This window comes from Salvelinus alpinus, chromosome 14, assembly GCF_045679555.1.
Source record: "Salvelinus alpinus chromosome 14, SLU_Salpinus.1, whole genome shotgun sequence".
NCBI classification, from domain to species: domain Eukaryota; kingdom Metazoa; phylum Chordata; class Actinopteri; order Salmoniformes; family Salmonidae; genus Salvelinus; species Salvelinus alpinus.
The window spans coordinates 51,271,605-51,289,789 of NC_092099.1; the positions used below are offsets into that span (position 1 = coordinate 51,271,605).

General features: G+C 47.5%; 1 protein-coding gene across 2 annotated transcripts in view; it reads left to right on the top strand.

Moving 5' to 3' along the window:
- Nucleotides 1-18,185, top strand: part of LOC139539036 (tyrosine-protein phosphatase non-receptor type 4-like) — a 112,849-nt gene that overhangs the window by 79,947 nt on the left and 14,717 nt on the right. For both annotated transcript variants that reach the window (XM_071341721.1, XM_071341722.1), the window contains exons 8-18: nucleotides 194-314; nucleotides 546-633; nucleotides 4,310-4,398; nucleotides 5,710-5,773; nucleotides 9,850-10,022; nucleotides 10,593-10,661; nucleotides 13,143-13,277; nucleotides 13,583-13,744; nucleotides 17,124-17,280; nucleotides 17,504-17,587; nucleotides 17,952-18,008. In XM_071341721.1, coding sequence (XP_071197822.1) covers nucleotides 194-314; nucleotides 546-633; nucleotides 4,310-4,398; nucleotides 5,710-5,773; nucleotides 9,850-10,022; nucleotides 10,593-10,661; nucleotides 13,143-13,277; nucleotides 13,583-13,744; nucleotides 17,124-17,280; nucleotides 17,504-17,587; nucleotides 17,952-18,008 — 1,199 coding nt within the window. The remainder of the gene's footprint in view (nucleotides 1-193; nucleotides 315-545; nucleotides 634-4,309; nucleotides 4,399-5,709; nucleotides 5,774-9,849; nucleotides 10,023-10,592; nucleotides 10,662-13,142; nucleotides 13,278-13,582; nucleotides 13,745-17,123; nucleotides 17,281-17,503; nucleotides 17,588-17,951; nucleotides 18,009-18,185) is intronic.

Sequence of the window (18,185 nt, forward strand, 5' to 3'; positions counted from 1 at the left end):
GTGTATTTTATAAACAGACCTCACAACCAGGCTTTTGATTGAGGTTATTGTATTCATTACTGCATTGATAGGCAATGGTTTGTCTGTCCAGTCCAATATATGCCTACTGTTTGCTGTGTATGATACAGGCTATGTTTGTCGACTTAACTGTCTGTGTACTATTGAATAGATTTTCTCTCTCTGCGTTGTGTAGCTGAGTTGGGAGACTACAGTGACTCGGAGCATGCTCCTGGCTACCTCTCAGAGTTCTGCTTCATCCCCAACCCACCACAAGGGTTCCACAAGGAGGTCACCAAACACCACCAACAGCACAGGTAGAGAGGCCCATCTTCATGTCCCAGGCACACATGTTCATTCACAGCTGTATACTTGTCACTTGTCTCCCCCAGCTCTTATAGCAGACTAGGTTTTCATGGTTTTATTGGGTGCATTTCCAGGCATGGTCTCACTGTGCTGCTCTATCTTCTGTGAATGGATTACGTGCGTTTGATTAGAGAAACCGTCTCCCTCTCATTTATCTCTCTCTCGTTCTCTCTACTTCTCAGTGGTCTGTCTTCTGCCCAGTCAGAGTTTAATTACCTGAACACAGCACGGACGCTGGAGCTGTACGGAGTGGAGTTGCACTATGCAAGGGTAAGGCTGCTCCCCTGTGTGTCTGTCACTGCTACAGTAGAAAGGGCTTGTCATAGCAGCACTGATACCCATGTTCCATACAGCTGTGCCTTAGCTCTAGAAAAGCCTGTGCCTTCTAAGCCAGCAGGTAGAAGTAGGTTGAGGCAGTGTACAGTACTATGTAATTCCTCTGTCCCCAGCTGCCAGGGCCTCATGAAGCCTGTAAAGGGATACTTTGGGATTTTGGCAATTAGCCCCTTTATCTACTTCCCCACAGTCAGATGAACTCCTAGATAAAAAATGTATGTCTCTGTGTTCAGTATGAAGGAAGTTAGAGATAGTTTTGTGAGCCAGTGCTAACTAGCGTTAGCGCAATGACTGGAAGTCTATGGGTATCTGCTAGCATGCTAGTAGCGAAGCTATCTCGAACTTCCTTCATACTGGGCACAGAGACATAAAAATGGTGTCCACAAGTTCATCTGACTCTGTGTAAGTAGATAAAGGGCCTCATTGCCAAAATCCTGAAGTATCCCTTTAAGGCTGAGGATTCCTTTATAGCTGAGGAACAGCAGAACCACTGAGCCTTGACAAGCTGTGTCTGTGTGTCTGTGGAGTCCACTAATCCAGCCATTGTCTGGAGTACAGAGAGTTCCCTCATTGTCCGATTAGACAGACTTCTCTTTTTGTCCCGGATAATGTGTCTGTCTGTCTGTGTCTGTCTCTGTCTCTGTCTGTCTGTCTACTTTTATGTGCATGTTTGGGTGTCTTGGTCTGTTTGTCTGACTGTCTAGGTTTGGTTGGTTTTGTCTGGATAGTAGTTTGGTTCATAAGACAAAGCAGGTCACAAAATTATTGGTACAATGAGTGAATGGCAGATCTCAACTGAGGCCCAGCCACCATTGTCCATCCAGCCATTTTTGCTGTAGAATGATCATCACATTTTGACTATTACAGTGAAGAGGTGGAGTGGTTGTGCCCCATTTTAAACTGGGGACAATATTGCCCCCCTACTGTTGTCATACGCTTACACCCCCCCACCCTGCCATAGAGAGATGGGGGGAGAGAGATAGGAGGAGAGGGTCTGTGTCTGTACCCCCACTCCTGCCATAGGAGGAGAGGGTCTGTGTCTGTACCCCCACTCCTGCCATAGGGGGAGAGGGTCTGTGTCTGTACCCCCACTCCTGCCATAGGGACAGAGGGTCTGTGTCTGTACCCCCACTCCTGCCATAGGAGGAGAGGGTCTGTGTCTGTACCCCCACTCCTGCCATAGGGACAGAGGGTCTGTGTCTGTACCCCCACTCCTGCCATAGGAGGAGAGGGTCTGTGTCTGTACCACCACTCCTGCCATAGGGGGGAGGGTCTGTCTGTACCCCCACTCCTGCCATAGGGAGAGAGGGTCTGTGTCTGTACCCCCACTCCTGCCATAGGGGGAGAGGGTCTGTGTCTGTACCCCCACTCCTGCCATAGGGGGAGAGGGTCTGTGTCTGTACCCCCACTCCTGCCATAGGGAGAGAGGGTCTGTGTCTGTACCCCCACTCCTGCCATAGGAGGAGAGGGTCTGTGTCTGTACCCCCATTCCTGCCATAGGGGGAGAGGGTCTGTGTCTGTACCACCACTCCTGCCATAGGAGGAGAGGGTCTGTGTCTGTACCACCACTCCTGCCATAGGAGGAGAGGGTCTGTGTCTGTACCACCACTCCTGCCATAGGGGGGGAGGGTCTGTGTCTGTACCCCCACTCCTGCCATAGGAGGAGAGGGTCTGTGTCTGTACCCCCACTCCTGCCATAGGAGGAGAGGGTCTGTATCTGTACCCCCACTCCTGCCATAGGAGGAGAGGGTCTGTGTCTGTACCCTCACTCCTGCCATAGGGGGGGAGGGTCTGTGTCTGTACCCCCACTCCTGCCATAGGGGGAGAGGGTCTGTGTCTGTACCCCCACTCCTGCCATAGGAGGAGAGGGTCTGTATCTGTACCCCCACTCCTGCCATAGGAGGAGAGGGTCTGTATCTGTACCCCCACTCCTGCCATAGGAGGAGAGGGTCTGTGTCTGTACCCCCACTCCTGCCATAGGGGGAGAGGGTCTGTGTCTGTACCCCCACTCCTGCCATAGGAGGAGAGGGTCTGTGTCTGTACCACCACTCCTGCCATAGGAGGAGAGGGTCTGTGTCTGTACCCCCACTCCTGCCATAGGAGGAGAGGGTCTGTGTCTGTACCCCCACTCCTGCCATAGGAGGAGAGGGTCTGTGTCTGTACCACCACTCCTGCCATAGGAGGAGAGGGTCTGTGTCTGTACCACCACTCCTGCCATAGGGGGAGAGGGTCTGTGTCTGTACCCCCACTCCTGCCATAGGAGGAGAGGGTCTGTGTCTGTACCACCACTCCTGCCATAGGAGGAGAGGGTCTGTGTCTGTACCCCCACTCCTGCCATAGGGGGGGAGGGTCTGTGTCTGTACCCCCACTCCTGCCATAGGAGGAGAGGGTCTGTGTCTGTACCCCCACTCCTGCCATAGGAGGAGAGGGTCTGTGTCTGTACCCTCACTCCTGCCATAGGGGGGGAGGGTCTGTGTCTGTACCCCCACTCCTGCCATAGGGGGAGAGGGTCTGTGTCTGTACCCCCACTCCTGCCATAGGAGGAGAGGGTCTGTATCTGTACCCCCACTCCTGCCATAGGAGGAGAGGGTCTGTATCTGTACCCCCACTCCTGCCATAGGAGGAGAGGGTCTGTGTCTGTACCCCCACTCCTGCCATAGGGGGAGAGGGTCTGTGTCTGTACCCCCACTCCTGCCATAGGAGGAGAGGGTCTGTGTCTGTACCACCACTCCTGCCATAGGAGGAGAGGGTCTGTGTCTGTACCCCCACTCCTGCCATAGGAGGAGAGGGTCTGTGTCTGTACCCCCACTCCTGCCATAGGAGGAGAGGGTCTGTGTCTGTACCACCACTCCTGCCATAGGAGGAGAGGGTCTGTGTCTGTACCACCACTCCTGCCATAGGGGGAGAGGGTCTGTGTCTGTACCCCCACTCCTGCCATAGGGGGAGAGGGTCTGTGTCTGTACCCCCACTCCTGCCATAGGAGGAGAGGGTCTGTGTCTGTACCCCCACTCCTGCCATAGGAGGAGAGGGTCTGTGTCTGTACCACCACTCCTGCCATAGGAGGAGAGGGTCTGTGTCTGTACCCCCACTCCTGCCATAGGAGGAGAGGGTCTGTGTCTGTACCACCACTCCTGCCATAGGAGGAGAGGGTCTGTGTCTGTACCACCACTCCTGCCATAGGAGGAGAGGGTCTGTGTCTGTACCACCACTCCTGCCATAGGAGGAGAGGGTCTGTGTCTGTACCCCCACTCCTGCCATAGGAGGAGAGGGTCTGTGTCTGTACCCCCACTCCTGCCATAGGAGGAGAGGGTCTGTGTCTGTACCCCCACTCCTGCCATAGGGGGAGAGGGTCTGTGTCTGTACCCCCACTCCTGCCATAGGGAGAGAGGGTCTGTGTCTGTACCCCCACTCCTGCCATAGGAGGAGAGGGTCTGTGTCTGTACCCCCACTCCTGCCATAGGGGGAGAGGGTCTGTGTCTGTACCCCCACTCCTGCCATAGGGGGAGAGGGTCTGTGTCTGTACTCCCTTCAAAGCTTCCACCAGGCAGGCCCACTGTCAGGGTGCTTAGACACTTCATTTTCTCTCTCTGTCTCTGTGTGTGTGTTCCAGGATCAACGCAACACTGAGATTTTAATTGGGGTGATGTCAGCAGGGATCGTGGTTTACAAGAACAGGGTACGAATCAACTGCTTTCCCTGGTGAGTGACAAACTGGAGGCGTTTGATTCTGATACAAGATGAGGCGATTTGTAAATCCGATAATTAATTTGATCGTTGCTGCAAGGGGATCGTTTGTGATCACACAGCGCGTCCACTTCGGGAGATTGTGTTAGAAATTCTAAATGCTTACTGTATGTGTGAGTAGGAAGAGGAAAGATGAGGATATGTATTTTTGAATGTATATATTTTTATTTATTTGACCTTTATTTAACTAGGCAAGTCAGTTAAGAACAAATTCTTATTTTCAATGACAGCCTAGGAACAGTGGGTTAACTGCCTTGTTCGGGGGCAGAACGACAGATTTTTACCTTGTCAGCTCTGGGATTCGATCTTGCAACCTTTACGGTTACTAGTCCAACACTCTAACCACTAGGCTACCTGCCGCCCCATATATCATTGAGTCTTCCAGGGTGCAGAATCATTCTGAGAAATGTTAAATATGATTCTTCTAAGCACATCACATAACTGTTTTGCATATTCATCTGTACACTACAGATGATCATTCCTAGAATCTCAGAGCGGACTCGGAGCGGTTTAGGCTTTCATGTGGATTGTCTTTGAGGCCCAAAGCTTTAATTCTTAGAAATCTTTGATATTCAGCTGTGTTGGTTGGGCTACTGGAAGTGTGTGCCAGGGGTGGGATAGCACAGCCCAAATCCCCACCAGACGAGTATTAATCCAACACACACACTGACACACACACTTCCTCACCCCCTCCTCACAGCACACATCCCCATTCTTAAAAGCCAGCTGCTTGCTGTAGCACAGGCAGCTCCGACGCTTTCCAGTCAGGCTAAATTTAGGGCTGCTAGCAGTGGCGCGTTTCACAACAGCTGTCCTCCACTGTCAAGCGAGAAGGCTCGCTCCTATTGACCACTCTCTCTGTTTGGCTTGCATGCCAATACTATTTAAAGGTGATACACAACGTTATTCCTCTCAGAAAGCAGAGTGGTCCGGTATCTAAGAGAGATGTGTGAATTCTATCCTCTCTCCCATTTATGTCCACAACGGGCTGACAAATTAGCTATCTTAGATGACACTGTCTTAGAGAGAGAGTGTGTGTGAATTTAAAATATATTATCTGAGCTGTGAGTCATGTAGAAGGGCTGTAGGGGGAAGGGAGCGAAGAGGGGAGGGGGAAGGAAGAAAGGAGAGGGGGGATTAGTTTTGATGGGGAGACAGCTGCTCTCTGCAGCGAAGGCTCTGATTTGAGCCGTTAAGGAAGGAGACCCTCTGCAGTGACACACATTGTGACGCAATTTCTGTGTATTTCTCACTCACCCCTTTCAGGTTGAAGATTGTGAAAATATTGTTCAAGTGCAAACAGTTCTTCGTTCAGCTCAGGAGAGAAGTGGTAGGTATTCAAGTCGTTGTTTTCAATGTCCTTATTTTGATAATAAAATGTAAGGCGGGATCTACTAATCTAGCAGCAATGTGTTTTATACAGTAGGAATGATGACTTACCCAGCAGAAAACACAGCAGTGAACACAGCCACAGGTTCTGCCTCAGCTTGTGTAACTGTGCTTCCCTGTCATTAGTGTCCCCAAACCAGACCCAGTTCTCTGACTCTTCCTCAGGGAGGAAACTAGCTAGCACTGCTAATGGACCACCTACCACTGGTCCAGTCCCTCATCACTCCACAGGCACCATATCAATCTGAAACAACCTAGCTTAGACATGAACAACATTAACTGCCCCCTCACCCAGACCCAGCGTCCATATTTGTTTATTTGATGAACTGGTTTTCTGGCATAATCACCGGCCTGCTCCGCCGCTGACTGTCACTGAAATCTGGAAGAGCAACAGAGGGAGAGCCTCTTAAATGCTTATTAATTATGAAGAATAGATAATGTATTTTGGGCGTGGAGGTGGGAACGTGATCTGAAAATGAATTGAAAGTGCTGCAGGCTCCCTCTCCTACTTCCTCTGTTCCATGGAATCTCAGGAAAAGATCCCCAAAACAGCCCCATCAACCCCCCTCCCCTCTCCCTCCCTGGTTTCATAATGGAGAAGGGGTTTTTCCAGAGCAGTTGTACTAAGAGCACTGCGGCCGTCGCCCAGCCTCCAGGGTGTCACTCAAACTGAATTATTCATGGCTTGCATCCCAAATTTAACCCTAGTCCCCATTTAGTGCACTACTTTAGACCAGGGCTCTGATCAAAGTAGTGCCATGTATAGGGAACAGGGTTCCATTTGGGACGCAGCCCCATGGACATATGGGTCATGTGCGCGCGGGTCACGGCACACGCTTTAAAAAGCAACAACGAACCAGGAAATTCATTTCCCTCCTTTTACATTTTCCTCCTGGAATAGTAAGTTGTTCCTGCGAGCAATATATATTTTATTATATACTATACATGTACTGTTCTTCAGATATACTACATATTCAATCCATATGCTGTCCACATTGTCTATACATCACTCATGTATATATATATATATATATATATATATATAGTGCATTCAGAACGTATTCAGACCCCTTGACTTTTTCCACATTTTGTTACGTTACAGCCCTATCTGTAAATATATTTAAAAAAACATTTAAATATTCATAAATCTACACACAATATCCCATAATGAAAAGTGAAAACAGGTTCTTAGTACTTCATACTTCTTACTTATTTCATTTAAGAATGATGGAGGCCAATGTGTTCTTGGGAACCTTCAATGCTGCAGAAATGTTTTGGTACCTTTCCCCAGATCTGTGCTTCGACACAATCCTGTCTCGGAAGTCTACGGACAATTCCTTCGACCTCATGGCTCGGTTTTTGTATTGACATGCACTGTCAACTGTGGGACCTTATATAGACAGGTGTGTGCCTTTCCAAATCATGTCCAATCAATTGAATTTACCAAAGGTGGACTTCAATCAAGTTGTAGGAACATCTCAAGGATGATCAATGGAAACAGGATACACCTGAGCTCAATTTCAAGTCTCATAGCAAAGGGTCTGAATACTTATGTAAATGTATATAGATTAATAAAAAAATATATATATATATATTTTTTTAAATGCAAAGAATTTTTACAAACCTGTTTTTGCTTTGTCATTATGGGGTATTGTGTGTAGATTGATGATGGAGAAAAGAAATGTAATACATTTTAGAATAAGGCTGTAACGTAGCAAAATGTGGATAAAGTCAAAAGTATGTGGACACCCCTTCAAATTACTGGATTTGGCTATTTCCGCCACATCCGTTGCTGACAGGTGTATAAAATCGAGCACACAGCCATGCAATCTCCATCGACAAATATTGCCTGTAAAATGTCCCTATTGAAGAGCTCAGTGACTTTCAACGTGGCACCGTCATAGGATGCTACCTTTCCAACAAGTCAGTTTAAAAAAAGATTGCTTCCTTGTTGGAGCTGCCCCGGGCCAACTGTAAGTGCTGTTATTGTGAAGTGGAAACGTCTAGGAGCAACAACGGCTCAGCCGCGAAGTGGTAGGCCACACAAGCTCACAGAACGGGACCACTGAAGCGCGTAGAAACATCTGTTCTCGGTTGCAACACTCACTACTGAATTCCAAACTGCCTCTGGAAGCAGCTCCAGCACAAAATGTGTTCGTCAGGAGCTTCATGAAGTGGGTTTCCATGGCTGAGCAGCTGCACACAAACCTAAGATCACCATGTGCAATGCCAAGCTGGAGTGGTGTAAAGCTCTCCGTCATGGAAACACGTTCTGTGGAGTGATGAATCACGCTTCACCATCTGGCAGTCTGACGGATGAATCTGGGTTTGACGGAAGCCAGAAGAACGCTACCTGCCCGAATGCATAGTGCCAGCTGTAAAGTTTGGTGAATGAATAATGGTCTGGGGCTGTTTTTCATGTTTTGGGCTAGGCCCCTTAGTTCCAATGAAGGGAAATCTTAAAGCTACAGCATACAATGACATTCTAGATGATTCTGTGCTTCCAACTTTGTGGAAACAGTTTGGGGAAGGCCCTTTCCTGTTCTAACATGAAAATGCCCCCATGCACAATGCAAGGTCCATACAGAAATGGTTTGTCGAGATCGGTGTCGAAGAACTTGAATGGCCTCCGCAGAGCCCTGACCTCAACCCCATCGAACACCTTTGGGATGAATTGGAACACCGACTGCGAGCCAGGCCTAATCGCCTAACATTATCTGACCTCTTGGTGAGGCGAGGGGAGCTTTAGTCTACTGTACATGATGATGGTGTTGGTCAGAGAACCTGCTCTTCCTTGACGACGTTTCAAGATGCTGAGAACCTGCTCTTCCTTGACGACGTTTCAAGATGCTGAGAACCTGCTCTTCCTTGACGATGTTTCAAGATGCTGAGAACCTGCTCTTCCTTGACGACGTTTCAAGATGCTGAGAACCTGCTCTTCCTTGACGACGTTTCAAGATGCTGAGAACCTGCTCTTCCTTGACGAAGTTTCAAGATGCTGAGAACCTGCTCTTCCTTGACGACGTTTCAAGATGCTGAGAACCTGCTCTTCCTTGACGACGTTTCAAGATGCTGAGAACCTGCTCTTCCTTGACAACGTTTCAAGATGCTGAGAACCTGCTCTTCCTTGACGACGTTTCAAGATGCTGAGAGCCTGCTCTTCCTTGACGACGTTTCAAGATGCTGAGAGCCTGCTCTTCCTTGACGTTGTTTCAAGATGCTGGTGTGGACAGTCACAGCAAAGTTAACATATATATTTTTTTAAAGACACTGAACCTTAACTGGTCTCTCTCTGTTTCTGTACAGTAGACTCACAGGCTATATGAGCAGACAGCTTACTAGAACATTATGCTATGGCTGTCTCTGTGAACATAATGACCTAAGTGGGAATGGGGACCACCATGTCTTCATGACGAGTGGCATGTTCCCTCAGGAAACACCGTGGAGGCTGAGGGAGGGGTATGGGGATGTGGCATGTTCCCTCAGGAAACACCATGGAGGCTGAGGGAGGGGTATGGGGATGTGGCATGTTCCCTCAGGAAACACCGTGGAGGCTGAGGGAAGGGTATGGGGATGTGGCATGTGCCCTCAGGAAATACCGTGGAGGCTGAGGGAGGGGTATGGGGATGTTGGGGCTGCAGATAGAGATGAACTGCCTTTCTCCTCGTCTCGTGCGACAAACCTACCGGATCATGGTGGCTAATCCAACACATTCTATTTCCCCATCTATGAACATGGCACTGTAGCCTTGTCTTGACATCTGTGACCATAGGACCAAGATTTGAACTCAACACCTCACTACTGCCTCTCCCCCAAATGCATAGTACACAATAAAGCCTATGGATTAAAGGAATTTAATGATGTGTGGGAGGGTGGTCACATAACAGCAGCTCAGAATATATTGCTCTCAGTATAGAAACATGTCCTTTCTCATTATTGTTCTCACTCACTCTGTCATTCTCTCTGTCTCTCCCTCCCTCCTTTACTTTTTATCTCTCTCCCTCCCTCCTTCTACAGAATGAGACCAGGGAGACGTTGCTGGGGTTTAACATGGTGAGCTACAGAGCCTGTAAGAACCTGTGGAAGACCTGTGTAGAGCATCACACCTTCTTCCGTCTGGACCGGCCCGTTCCCCCTCAGAAGAACTTCTTTGCCCACTATTTTACCCTGGGCTCCAAGTTTCGTTACTGGTAAGAGAAAATCCCCATTACCACAGGTGCATACACCAACCCATGCACACTATACCTGCAAGGCACAAAGCACTGCCACTGAAATGTCAACACAGGTCAAAAATGTTTGCGAGGTCACGGTGAGTGGCATCAACAGTCAGTGTTTGGGGAATTGTGTTAGTGGTTGCTTATTGTGCTCTCATCTTTGGGAAAAGTAGATGAATTATTAACGCAAACCCAAAACTGGGCTTGTTTTTCTTCAGTCCTTTCAAAACGCTTTTGGGGGAAAAGGAGTTATTCTATTATTCATATGGATTCACGTCTCAGATGGAGATTAGAAATAGTAGAAATAAAACAAACTGTTCATTGTTGAAGTACTTGAGAATTTGCTTTGAGCTGTGAAGGGGATGATGGGTGGTAAGGGGGTGTTTCGTCCAGTGAGATATACAGTTTGGGTGAAACAGAGTTGGGAGATTGTTGATGCATGTTTTAAAGCTCCAGTTGGGATGTGAGGTGCAGCACAGCAGTTTGTAAGATGTGGCTGAGTGTTACTAAAAGGATGGTTTGGATGTTTGAACGTGTTCTCTGCAGCGGGAGGACCGAGGTGCAGTCGGTGCAGTATGGCAAAGAGAAGGGGATCAAGAACAGGGTGTTTGCCAGGTAATGCAACACAACACTACTGTATATGTACAGTGTCTATAGAATATCTACACCTCCCTTGAATTTCTGTACATTTTATTGTTACAAATTGGGATTAAAATTCATTAATTGTATTTTTTTTGGTCAACGATCTACACATTTTAAAGATGAATGAAAAGCAAAACACTAGTATTCCTTGATTAGATAAGTATTCACGCCCCTGAGTAAATACATGTTAGAAACACCTTTGGCAGCAATTACAGATGTGAGTCTACTTGGATACGTCTCTAAGAGCTTTGCACACCTGGATTGTGCAATATTTTCCTATTTTTTTCCCAAACAATTCTTTATGCCAAAACTGTAACTTGAACATTCACTGTCTTCTTGGTATGTAACTCCAGTGTAGATGTGGCTTTGTGCTGTAGGTTATTGTCCTGCCGAAAGATGAACTTGTCTCCAAGTGTCTGCTGGAAAGCAGACTGAACCAGGTTTTTCTCTAGGATTTTGCCTGTGCTTAGCACCATCCCACATTTTTTCGTCCTGAAAAACTCCCCAGTCTTTGCCGATGACAAGCATACCCATACCGTGATGCAGCCACCACCATGCTTGAAAATAAGTAGAGTGGTACTCAGTGATGTGTTGTGGTGGATTCGCCCCAAACATAAGGCTTTGCATTTAGGCCATTTTTGATGCAGTATTACTTTAGTGCTTTGTTGCATACACATGAATGTTTTGGAATATTCTGTATATTTGTGTTCTCCTTTTCACTCTGTCATTTAGTGACTCCATTTATAGTGACATTTATAGTGACTCCATTTATTGTGGAGTCACTACAATGTTGATCCATCCTCAGTTTTCTCCCATCACAGACATTGAACTCTGTACATGTTTTAAAATCACCAATGGCTTCAAGGTGACAACCCTAAGCAGTTTCCTTCCTGTCCTGTCGCTCAGATCAGAAAGACAACTGCATCTTTGATGTGTCTGGATGGTTTAATACATAATCCACCGCATGATTATTAACTTGACCATGCGTAAAGATATATTCAATGTCTGATTTGTTATTGTAACCCATTTACCAATCACTACCCTTCTTTTTGATGCTTTCGAAAAGCTCCCTGGTCTTTAGTTGAATCAATGCTTGAAATTCAATACTTGACTGATGGACCTTACAGATGTATGTATGGGGGGCAGATGGAAAGGGTAGTCAATCAAAAATCATGTTAATCCCTATTATTTCACACAGAGTGAGTCCATATAACTTATTGTGTGTGATTTATTAAGCCACATTTTACTTCTGAACTAATTTATGCTTGCCTAAACAAAAGGGGTGAATACTTACGCAATGGCTATTTTAGTTATTACATGTTTTATTAATATTTAGAATGCTCTTTTCACGTTAACATTATGGAGTATTTTGTGTAGCTCAATGACAAAAAAATAAAATTTGATCTGTTTCAATCCCACTTTGTAATGCAACAAAATGTGAAAAAAGTTAAAGGGGATGTCGAATGTGTATAGGCACTATATTTATGGTTTATGCATGTATCTCTGCTATTAAGTCCTCTATCAAAAGAAGTACGACAGCTCTAAATATCTGTTAATGCCCAGAGAATTAGTAATGTTGATGGGCCAATCATCACATCCTGGAGGTGCTGTAGGATGAATTAGTGATGTTGATGGGCCAATCATCCCATCCTGGAGGTGCTGTAGGATGAATTAGTGATATTGATGGGCCAATCATCACATCCTGGAGGTGCTGTAGGATGAATTAGTGATATTGATGGGCAAATCATCACATCCTGGAGGTGCTGTAGGATGAATTAGTGATGTTGATGGGCCAATCATCACATCCTGGAGGTGCTGTAGGATGAATTAGTGATGTTGATGGGCCAATCATCACATCCTGGAGGTGCTGTAGGATGAATTAGTGATGTTGATGGGCCAATCATCACATCCTGGAGGTGCTGTAGGATGAATTAGTGATGTTGATGGGCCAATCATCACATCCTGGAGGTGCTGTAGGATGAATTAGTGATGTTGATGGGCCAATCATCACATCCTGGAGGTGCTGTAGGATGAATTAGTGATGTTGATGGGCCAATCATCACATCCTGGAGGTGCTGTAGGATGAATTAGTGATATTGATGGGCCAATCATCACATCCTGGAGGTGCTGTAGGATGAATTAGTGATATTGAATAATCACATCCTAGTCTCAAGGATTCTATCTTTATCACTGAGCTGTGTTTCAGTCATTTACTTCTGGGCTTTAGACTGGAGTGTTTCACCACTCTAGCTGGGTCTGACATGGCGCCCTATTCCCTATATAGTGCATTACTTTCCACCCGAGCCCTATCCGGACCCTGGTCAAAGGTAGTGCACTATATAAGGAATAGGGTGCATTTTCAGACACACCCTCTGTCTTCCTTATCACAAAGTCAGCAGTATCACATCCTCATTGGCTCTGTCATGTGACTGATTATATTTCCTGTTTGAGTAGGTCTCCCAGTAAGCCCATGGCCAGGAAGTTGATGTGCGGGACAGACTGGGAGGCGGTAAGCAGGAACAGCCTATCAGACGAGAGGCTGGAGACCCAGAGCCTGCCCACACGCTCCCCACTCGGTACCCCTAACCAGTGAGTACCTGGCTGTCACTCCTCCTTATATACCCTGTCCTAATATAACGCCCATGCCTCCGAGAGGGAGACACGCTGTGAGGGAGTCCCAGTTCCAATACCATCAGAAATGGAAGTCACACTGTTCATAGCATGGGCAAAACAAAAGGAATTCTACACATTCAAATGTATCACAGAAGCTGGGTAAAACATAATAGAATCAAACAAACAATGGAAGTCTTCAAACAGTGTGGAATACCATACATTCATTTGCTTTGATTCCACACACACTCATCCTAACCACCATGTTGCGTGTGTGCGTGCAGCCGGAACTCGTTGTTCGTAGAGGAGGGGACGCGGATGCGCCCGTTGTCGGTTGGGCACCTGGTGGACCACATAATCCACGCCTCGCCTAGTCTCCCCGTCTTCTCCAATCACAAATCAGCATCCTCCACCCAGGCCAACTCTATCAGTCTGGACTCCAGCCCGTAAGTCTGCTGCCGCTCGCGCGCGCACACACACACACACACACACACACACACACACACACACACACACACACACACACCCCCCCCAATCACAAGTCAGCCTCGTCCACTCACCCCAACTCCATCAGTCTGGACCTCTAGTGGACACTGGACACACTGTAGTAGTCAGGAAGATGAGAGGTGTGGTGGTTGACATGACTGTAGGATCTGACCAGGAACAACTGGGGCACCTAGTTGTAGCCCAGTACGAGATACTAGGCCTACATTAAAACAATATGCACCAAGGGACTGCTCTAAGCAAGACTGACAATCTAATGGAAGTTGTCTCTGACCAGCTCTTCCCTCTCTGCAAAACACCACCATAGCTGTTAATGAGGGTGAAAGTTGGTGACTGTGACTATATTCCACTGTTAAAGTCTCCACTAAAGCCACTGTCTAAAAATCAATGGAAGCCACATTTTAATTGGACATGACAGTACCAGTGCCATGGTGTCTGCTCCGACTTCTGAAACGGCTGCTTTTTAAAAGTTATCCTTTTTAACGGTTGGCTTGTGTGTCTGTGGCTTGCAATTACAGTTCACACCCTTTCCCAAATGTCATTTAATGGGCTTAAATGGAAACAGAGCCTTTGAACGCGGGCTATAAAAAGTGTTTACAGCTCTGGGGGCATGGAGGGGGTTCGGCAGGGCTGGGATGGAGCAAGGTGGGGGGTGGTAGACACATAAAAATGAGGCCTGTCTGACTCAGCGCAGTATACCCGTCCTAGGTCAAACTTCCCCGGCCTGTGGCTGTAGTCTACTGCACTGGTAGTCCACTGATATCTGAGAGTAGCCTAACAGTAGAGCCTAACCCAGCATGACGTTTGAGAGTGACCTAACCCCTAATGACTCTACTGTAGCAGCATGACGTGTGAGAGTGACCTAACCCCTGGTGACTCTACTTTAGCAGCGTGACATGTGAGAGTGACTTAACCCCTGGTGGCCCTACTGTAGCAGCGTGACGTGTGAGAGTGACCTAACCTCTGGTGACTACTGTAGCAGTGTGAGAGTGACCTAACCCCTGGTGACTCTACTGTAGCAGCGTGACGTGTGAGAGTGACCTAACCCCTAATGACTCTACTGTAGCAGCGTGACGTCTGAGAGTGACCTAACCCCTGGTGACTCTACTGTAGCAGCATGACGTTTGAGAGTGACCTAACCCCTAATGACTCTACTGTAGCAGCGTGACGTGTGAGAGTGACCTAACCCCTGGTGGCCCTACTGTAGCAGCGTGACGTGTGAGAGTGACCTAACCCCTGGTGACTCTACTGTAGCAGCGTGACGTGTGAGAGTGACCTAACCCTTAGTGACTCTACTGTAGCAGCGTGACGTGTGAGAGTGACCTAACCCCTGGTGACTCTACTGTAGCAGGGTGACGTGTGAGAGTGACCTAACCCCTGGTGGCCCTACTGTAGCAGCGTGACGTGTGAGAGTGACCTAACCTCTGGTGACTACTGTAGCAGTGTGAGAGTGACCTAACCCCTGGTGACTCTACTGTAGCAGCGTGACGTGTGAGAGTGACCTAACCCTTAGTGACTCTACTGTAGCAGCGTGACGTGTGAGAGTGACCTAACCCCTGGTGACTCTACTGTAGCAGCGTGACGTGTGAGAGTGACCAAACCCCTGGTGACTTTACTGTAGCAGCATGACGTTTGAGAGTGACCTAACCCCTGGACTACTAGTGTTGAGTTGCCCTGCTGAGTAAGGCTATGTTCAGCCCTCTCCTTGTCCCACCCCCCTGTTTTCCCTCTGCTCTACATCCTAACCTCAACCTCCAGACAACCCTGTACTCCAGTTCTTTTGGCTGTTATGTTCTTTGAGATGCCTTTCAGAGTTCCGTTAACTGTTTATTATTAGGCTAGATTGGGTAAGAGCCTCTACAACAACTGGCTTGTTATGTTAAAGCAGGAAGGGTATTTATCTGCTCTGCAGAAGTGTTATCTTACCAAGAACTGTGTCGCAAGCACTAGTACAGATACCGCATCTCTAATGGGAATAGAGGGAGGAGTTCAGAGTTCCCTCACTTCCCAATTTAACATTTTAGTCATTTAGCAGACGTTCTTATCCAGATCGACTTACAGTAGTGAGTTCATACATATTCATACTTAACCTATGCATATACACAGAGGCACACCCACACTCGGCCTATATACTTTCCCTCCCTCTTTCGCTCTCATTTCACTCCTCTATTCACACACACAAACATATACACACACACACAAACGCACACACACACACACACGGACAAACGCATACACACACGCTTGCACGCACCCACATTCTGTGCCAAGCCATTTGCTCTTCTCTTCACTGATCCAGAAGATGACATAACCACCTGCTCACTCTTCCTGGGATCTCAACATCGCCCTCTCTCTCCCCATCTCTCTTTTTCCTCTCTGTCTCTCTCTCTGTCTGTCTCTCTCCCCATCTCTCTTTTTCCTGTCTCTGTCTCTCTCTGTCTCAAAAAGAAACATCAATACAACAGTATTCGCTGTCACAGCATTACCTCAGTAAGATGAGGTTTTAAGCAGTGGAAACCAAGGCAACCAGGTCATATGATACCTCCCTTCTACAACCTGATCTGTGAACCAGGAAAACATCCCATTACACTGTCACGTTAGAGGCTGCTGACCCCAGCCTGAACTTTAAAGAACTAAGTTAAGGTTGACCGTTCCGTTCCCTGACTTCAATCAGTTGGGGGGAGAAGGACAGCAACTGTATTTATGTCTTGATGTAATGAGATAAATACAGACAAATACTCTGTGTATGTCCCCGTGGTCAGTGTCAGTGAGCAGCCATGTGGCTGAAGTCCTTGTGGTATCTGTTTATTTTGAGAGAGAGGCCTGTCTGTCCCTCCTGCAGTGTCACCCCTCCCTCCCAACCAGTGTCTCCTGTGTTGTGACACCAGCCTGGCATACAGGACGCCAAACAAAGACAATGTGCTGTGACTGTTCCTGACTGGCCTCTAGTCCCCCTGGGCCTCCTCGGATTTATGTGGTTGAGTGACTGGGATGGTTAGGTACACTGTACACCACACACCCACTGTGACTGGGATTGTTAGATAGTTACACACTACAACACACACACACAGTCTCTCTCTGTGTGGAGGATGTGCTGTAGGAGCTCAACTATTGGCCAATGGCCACGAGCAACTGGAGTTTCTACTTATCCAAAAGCTCTGATTGGCTGAATGGCTTACTGAGCTCTTGTTAGCTCTGTTGTATTTTAGGAAATGGAACGTGCCTTATCTTGAAAAAATATCAAGGACTTAAAAGGGACTGGCTGACAGACAGACTGAAGGTACTCTACCATGAGTTAACGCTGTCTGTGTCTCTCTCCAGCTCCCCAGAGACAGTAGATGGTTTGCCCCCAGCCCTGCCTCCAAAACAGTCCAGGAAGAACCTGAGCCAGATCATCCAGGACCACTCCCAGCAGAGTCTCCTTGACAACCACATCAACGAGATGTACGATGTCCCCATGGCAACCGACAAGACCACGGTAAGTCCGCCCTGACTCAATCTACCACTGTTTTCATTTTGTTTCATAATGAATTAATTCAGCTGAACATAAATGACTTAGAACTATGGCCAGGGTCATGTTTTTTCTGACCTTGTGACCTCTGAAGAACTGTGGGTCCTTCAGAGGCTCTGTAGGCTGTCAGGAGCTTATGTCCTTTCCAGTGTAGACATGTATTAACACATCCCTATGTCTTTCTCTACAGTTGAACGGTGTTGTCCCTCACGACAATCTGGTCCTGGTCAAGATGAGGCCAGACGACAACAGACGATTTGGCTTCAACGTCAAGGTGAGACCTCTGCCTAGTGCCTACAGTAGTGCTTTGTAGGGCCGCAGGTAACCTAGCGATTAGAGCGTTGGGCCAGTAACCGAAAGGTCGCTGGTTCAAATACTCGAGCCGACAAGGTGAAGAATCTATCGATGTGCCCTAATTTGCTCCAGGTGCGCTGTTCTACACATTTCACTGCACCTATCATGTGTGTGTGACAATGAAACATCTTTATTATTATATCATTTTTTAATGTATAATGCTATGAAATAACAATGCCCAGAGGGTAGTCACCTAACCCTACTGCTCCTAATCCTGAGACTTAACCAAGAACTGCTGGTGATATGATCAGATTGTTTAGACCTCTCCATTGCCTTGGTTTTAGGGTGGAGCTGATCAGAAGGTGCCCGTCATCGTGTCTCGTGTGGCCCCTGGGACATCGGTATGTTAGAACATTAACCAACACCCCATACACTCTGGCTCCCGAGTGGTGCAGCGGTCTAAGTCATCTCAGTGCTTGAGGCGACACTACAGACCCTGGTTCGATTCTAGGCTGTATCACAGCCGGCCGTGATTGGGAGTCCGGGTTAGGGTTTGGACGGGGTAGGCCGTCATTGTA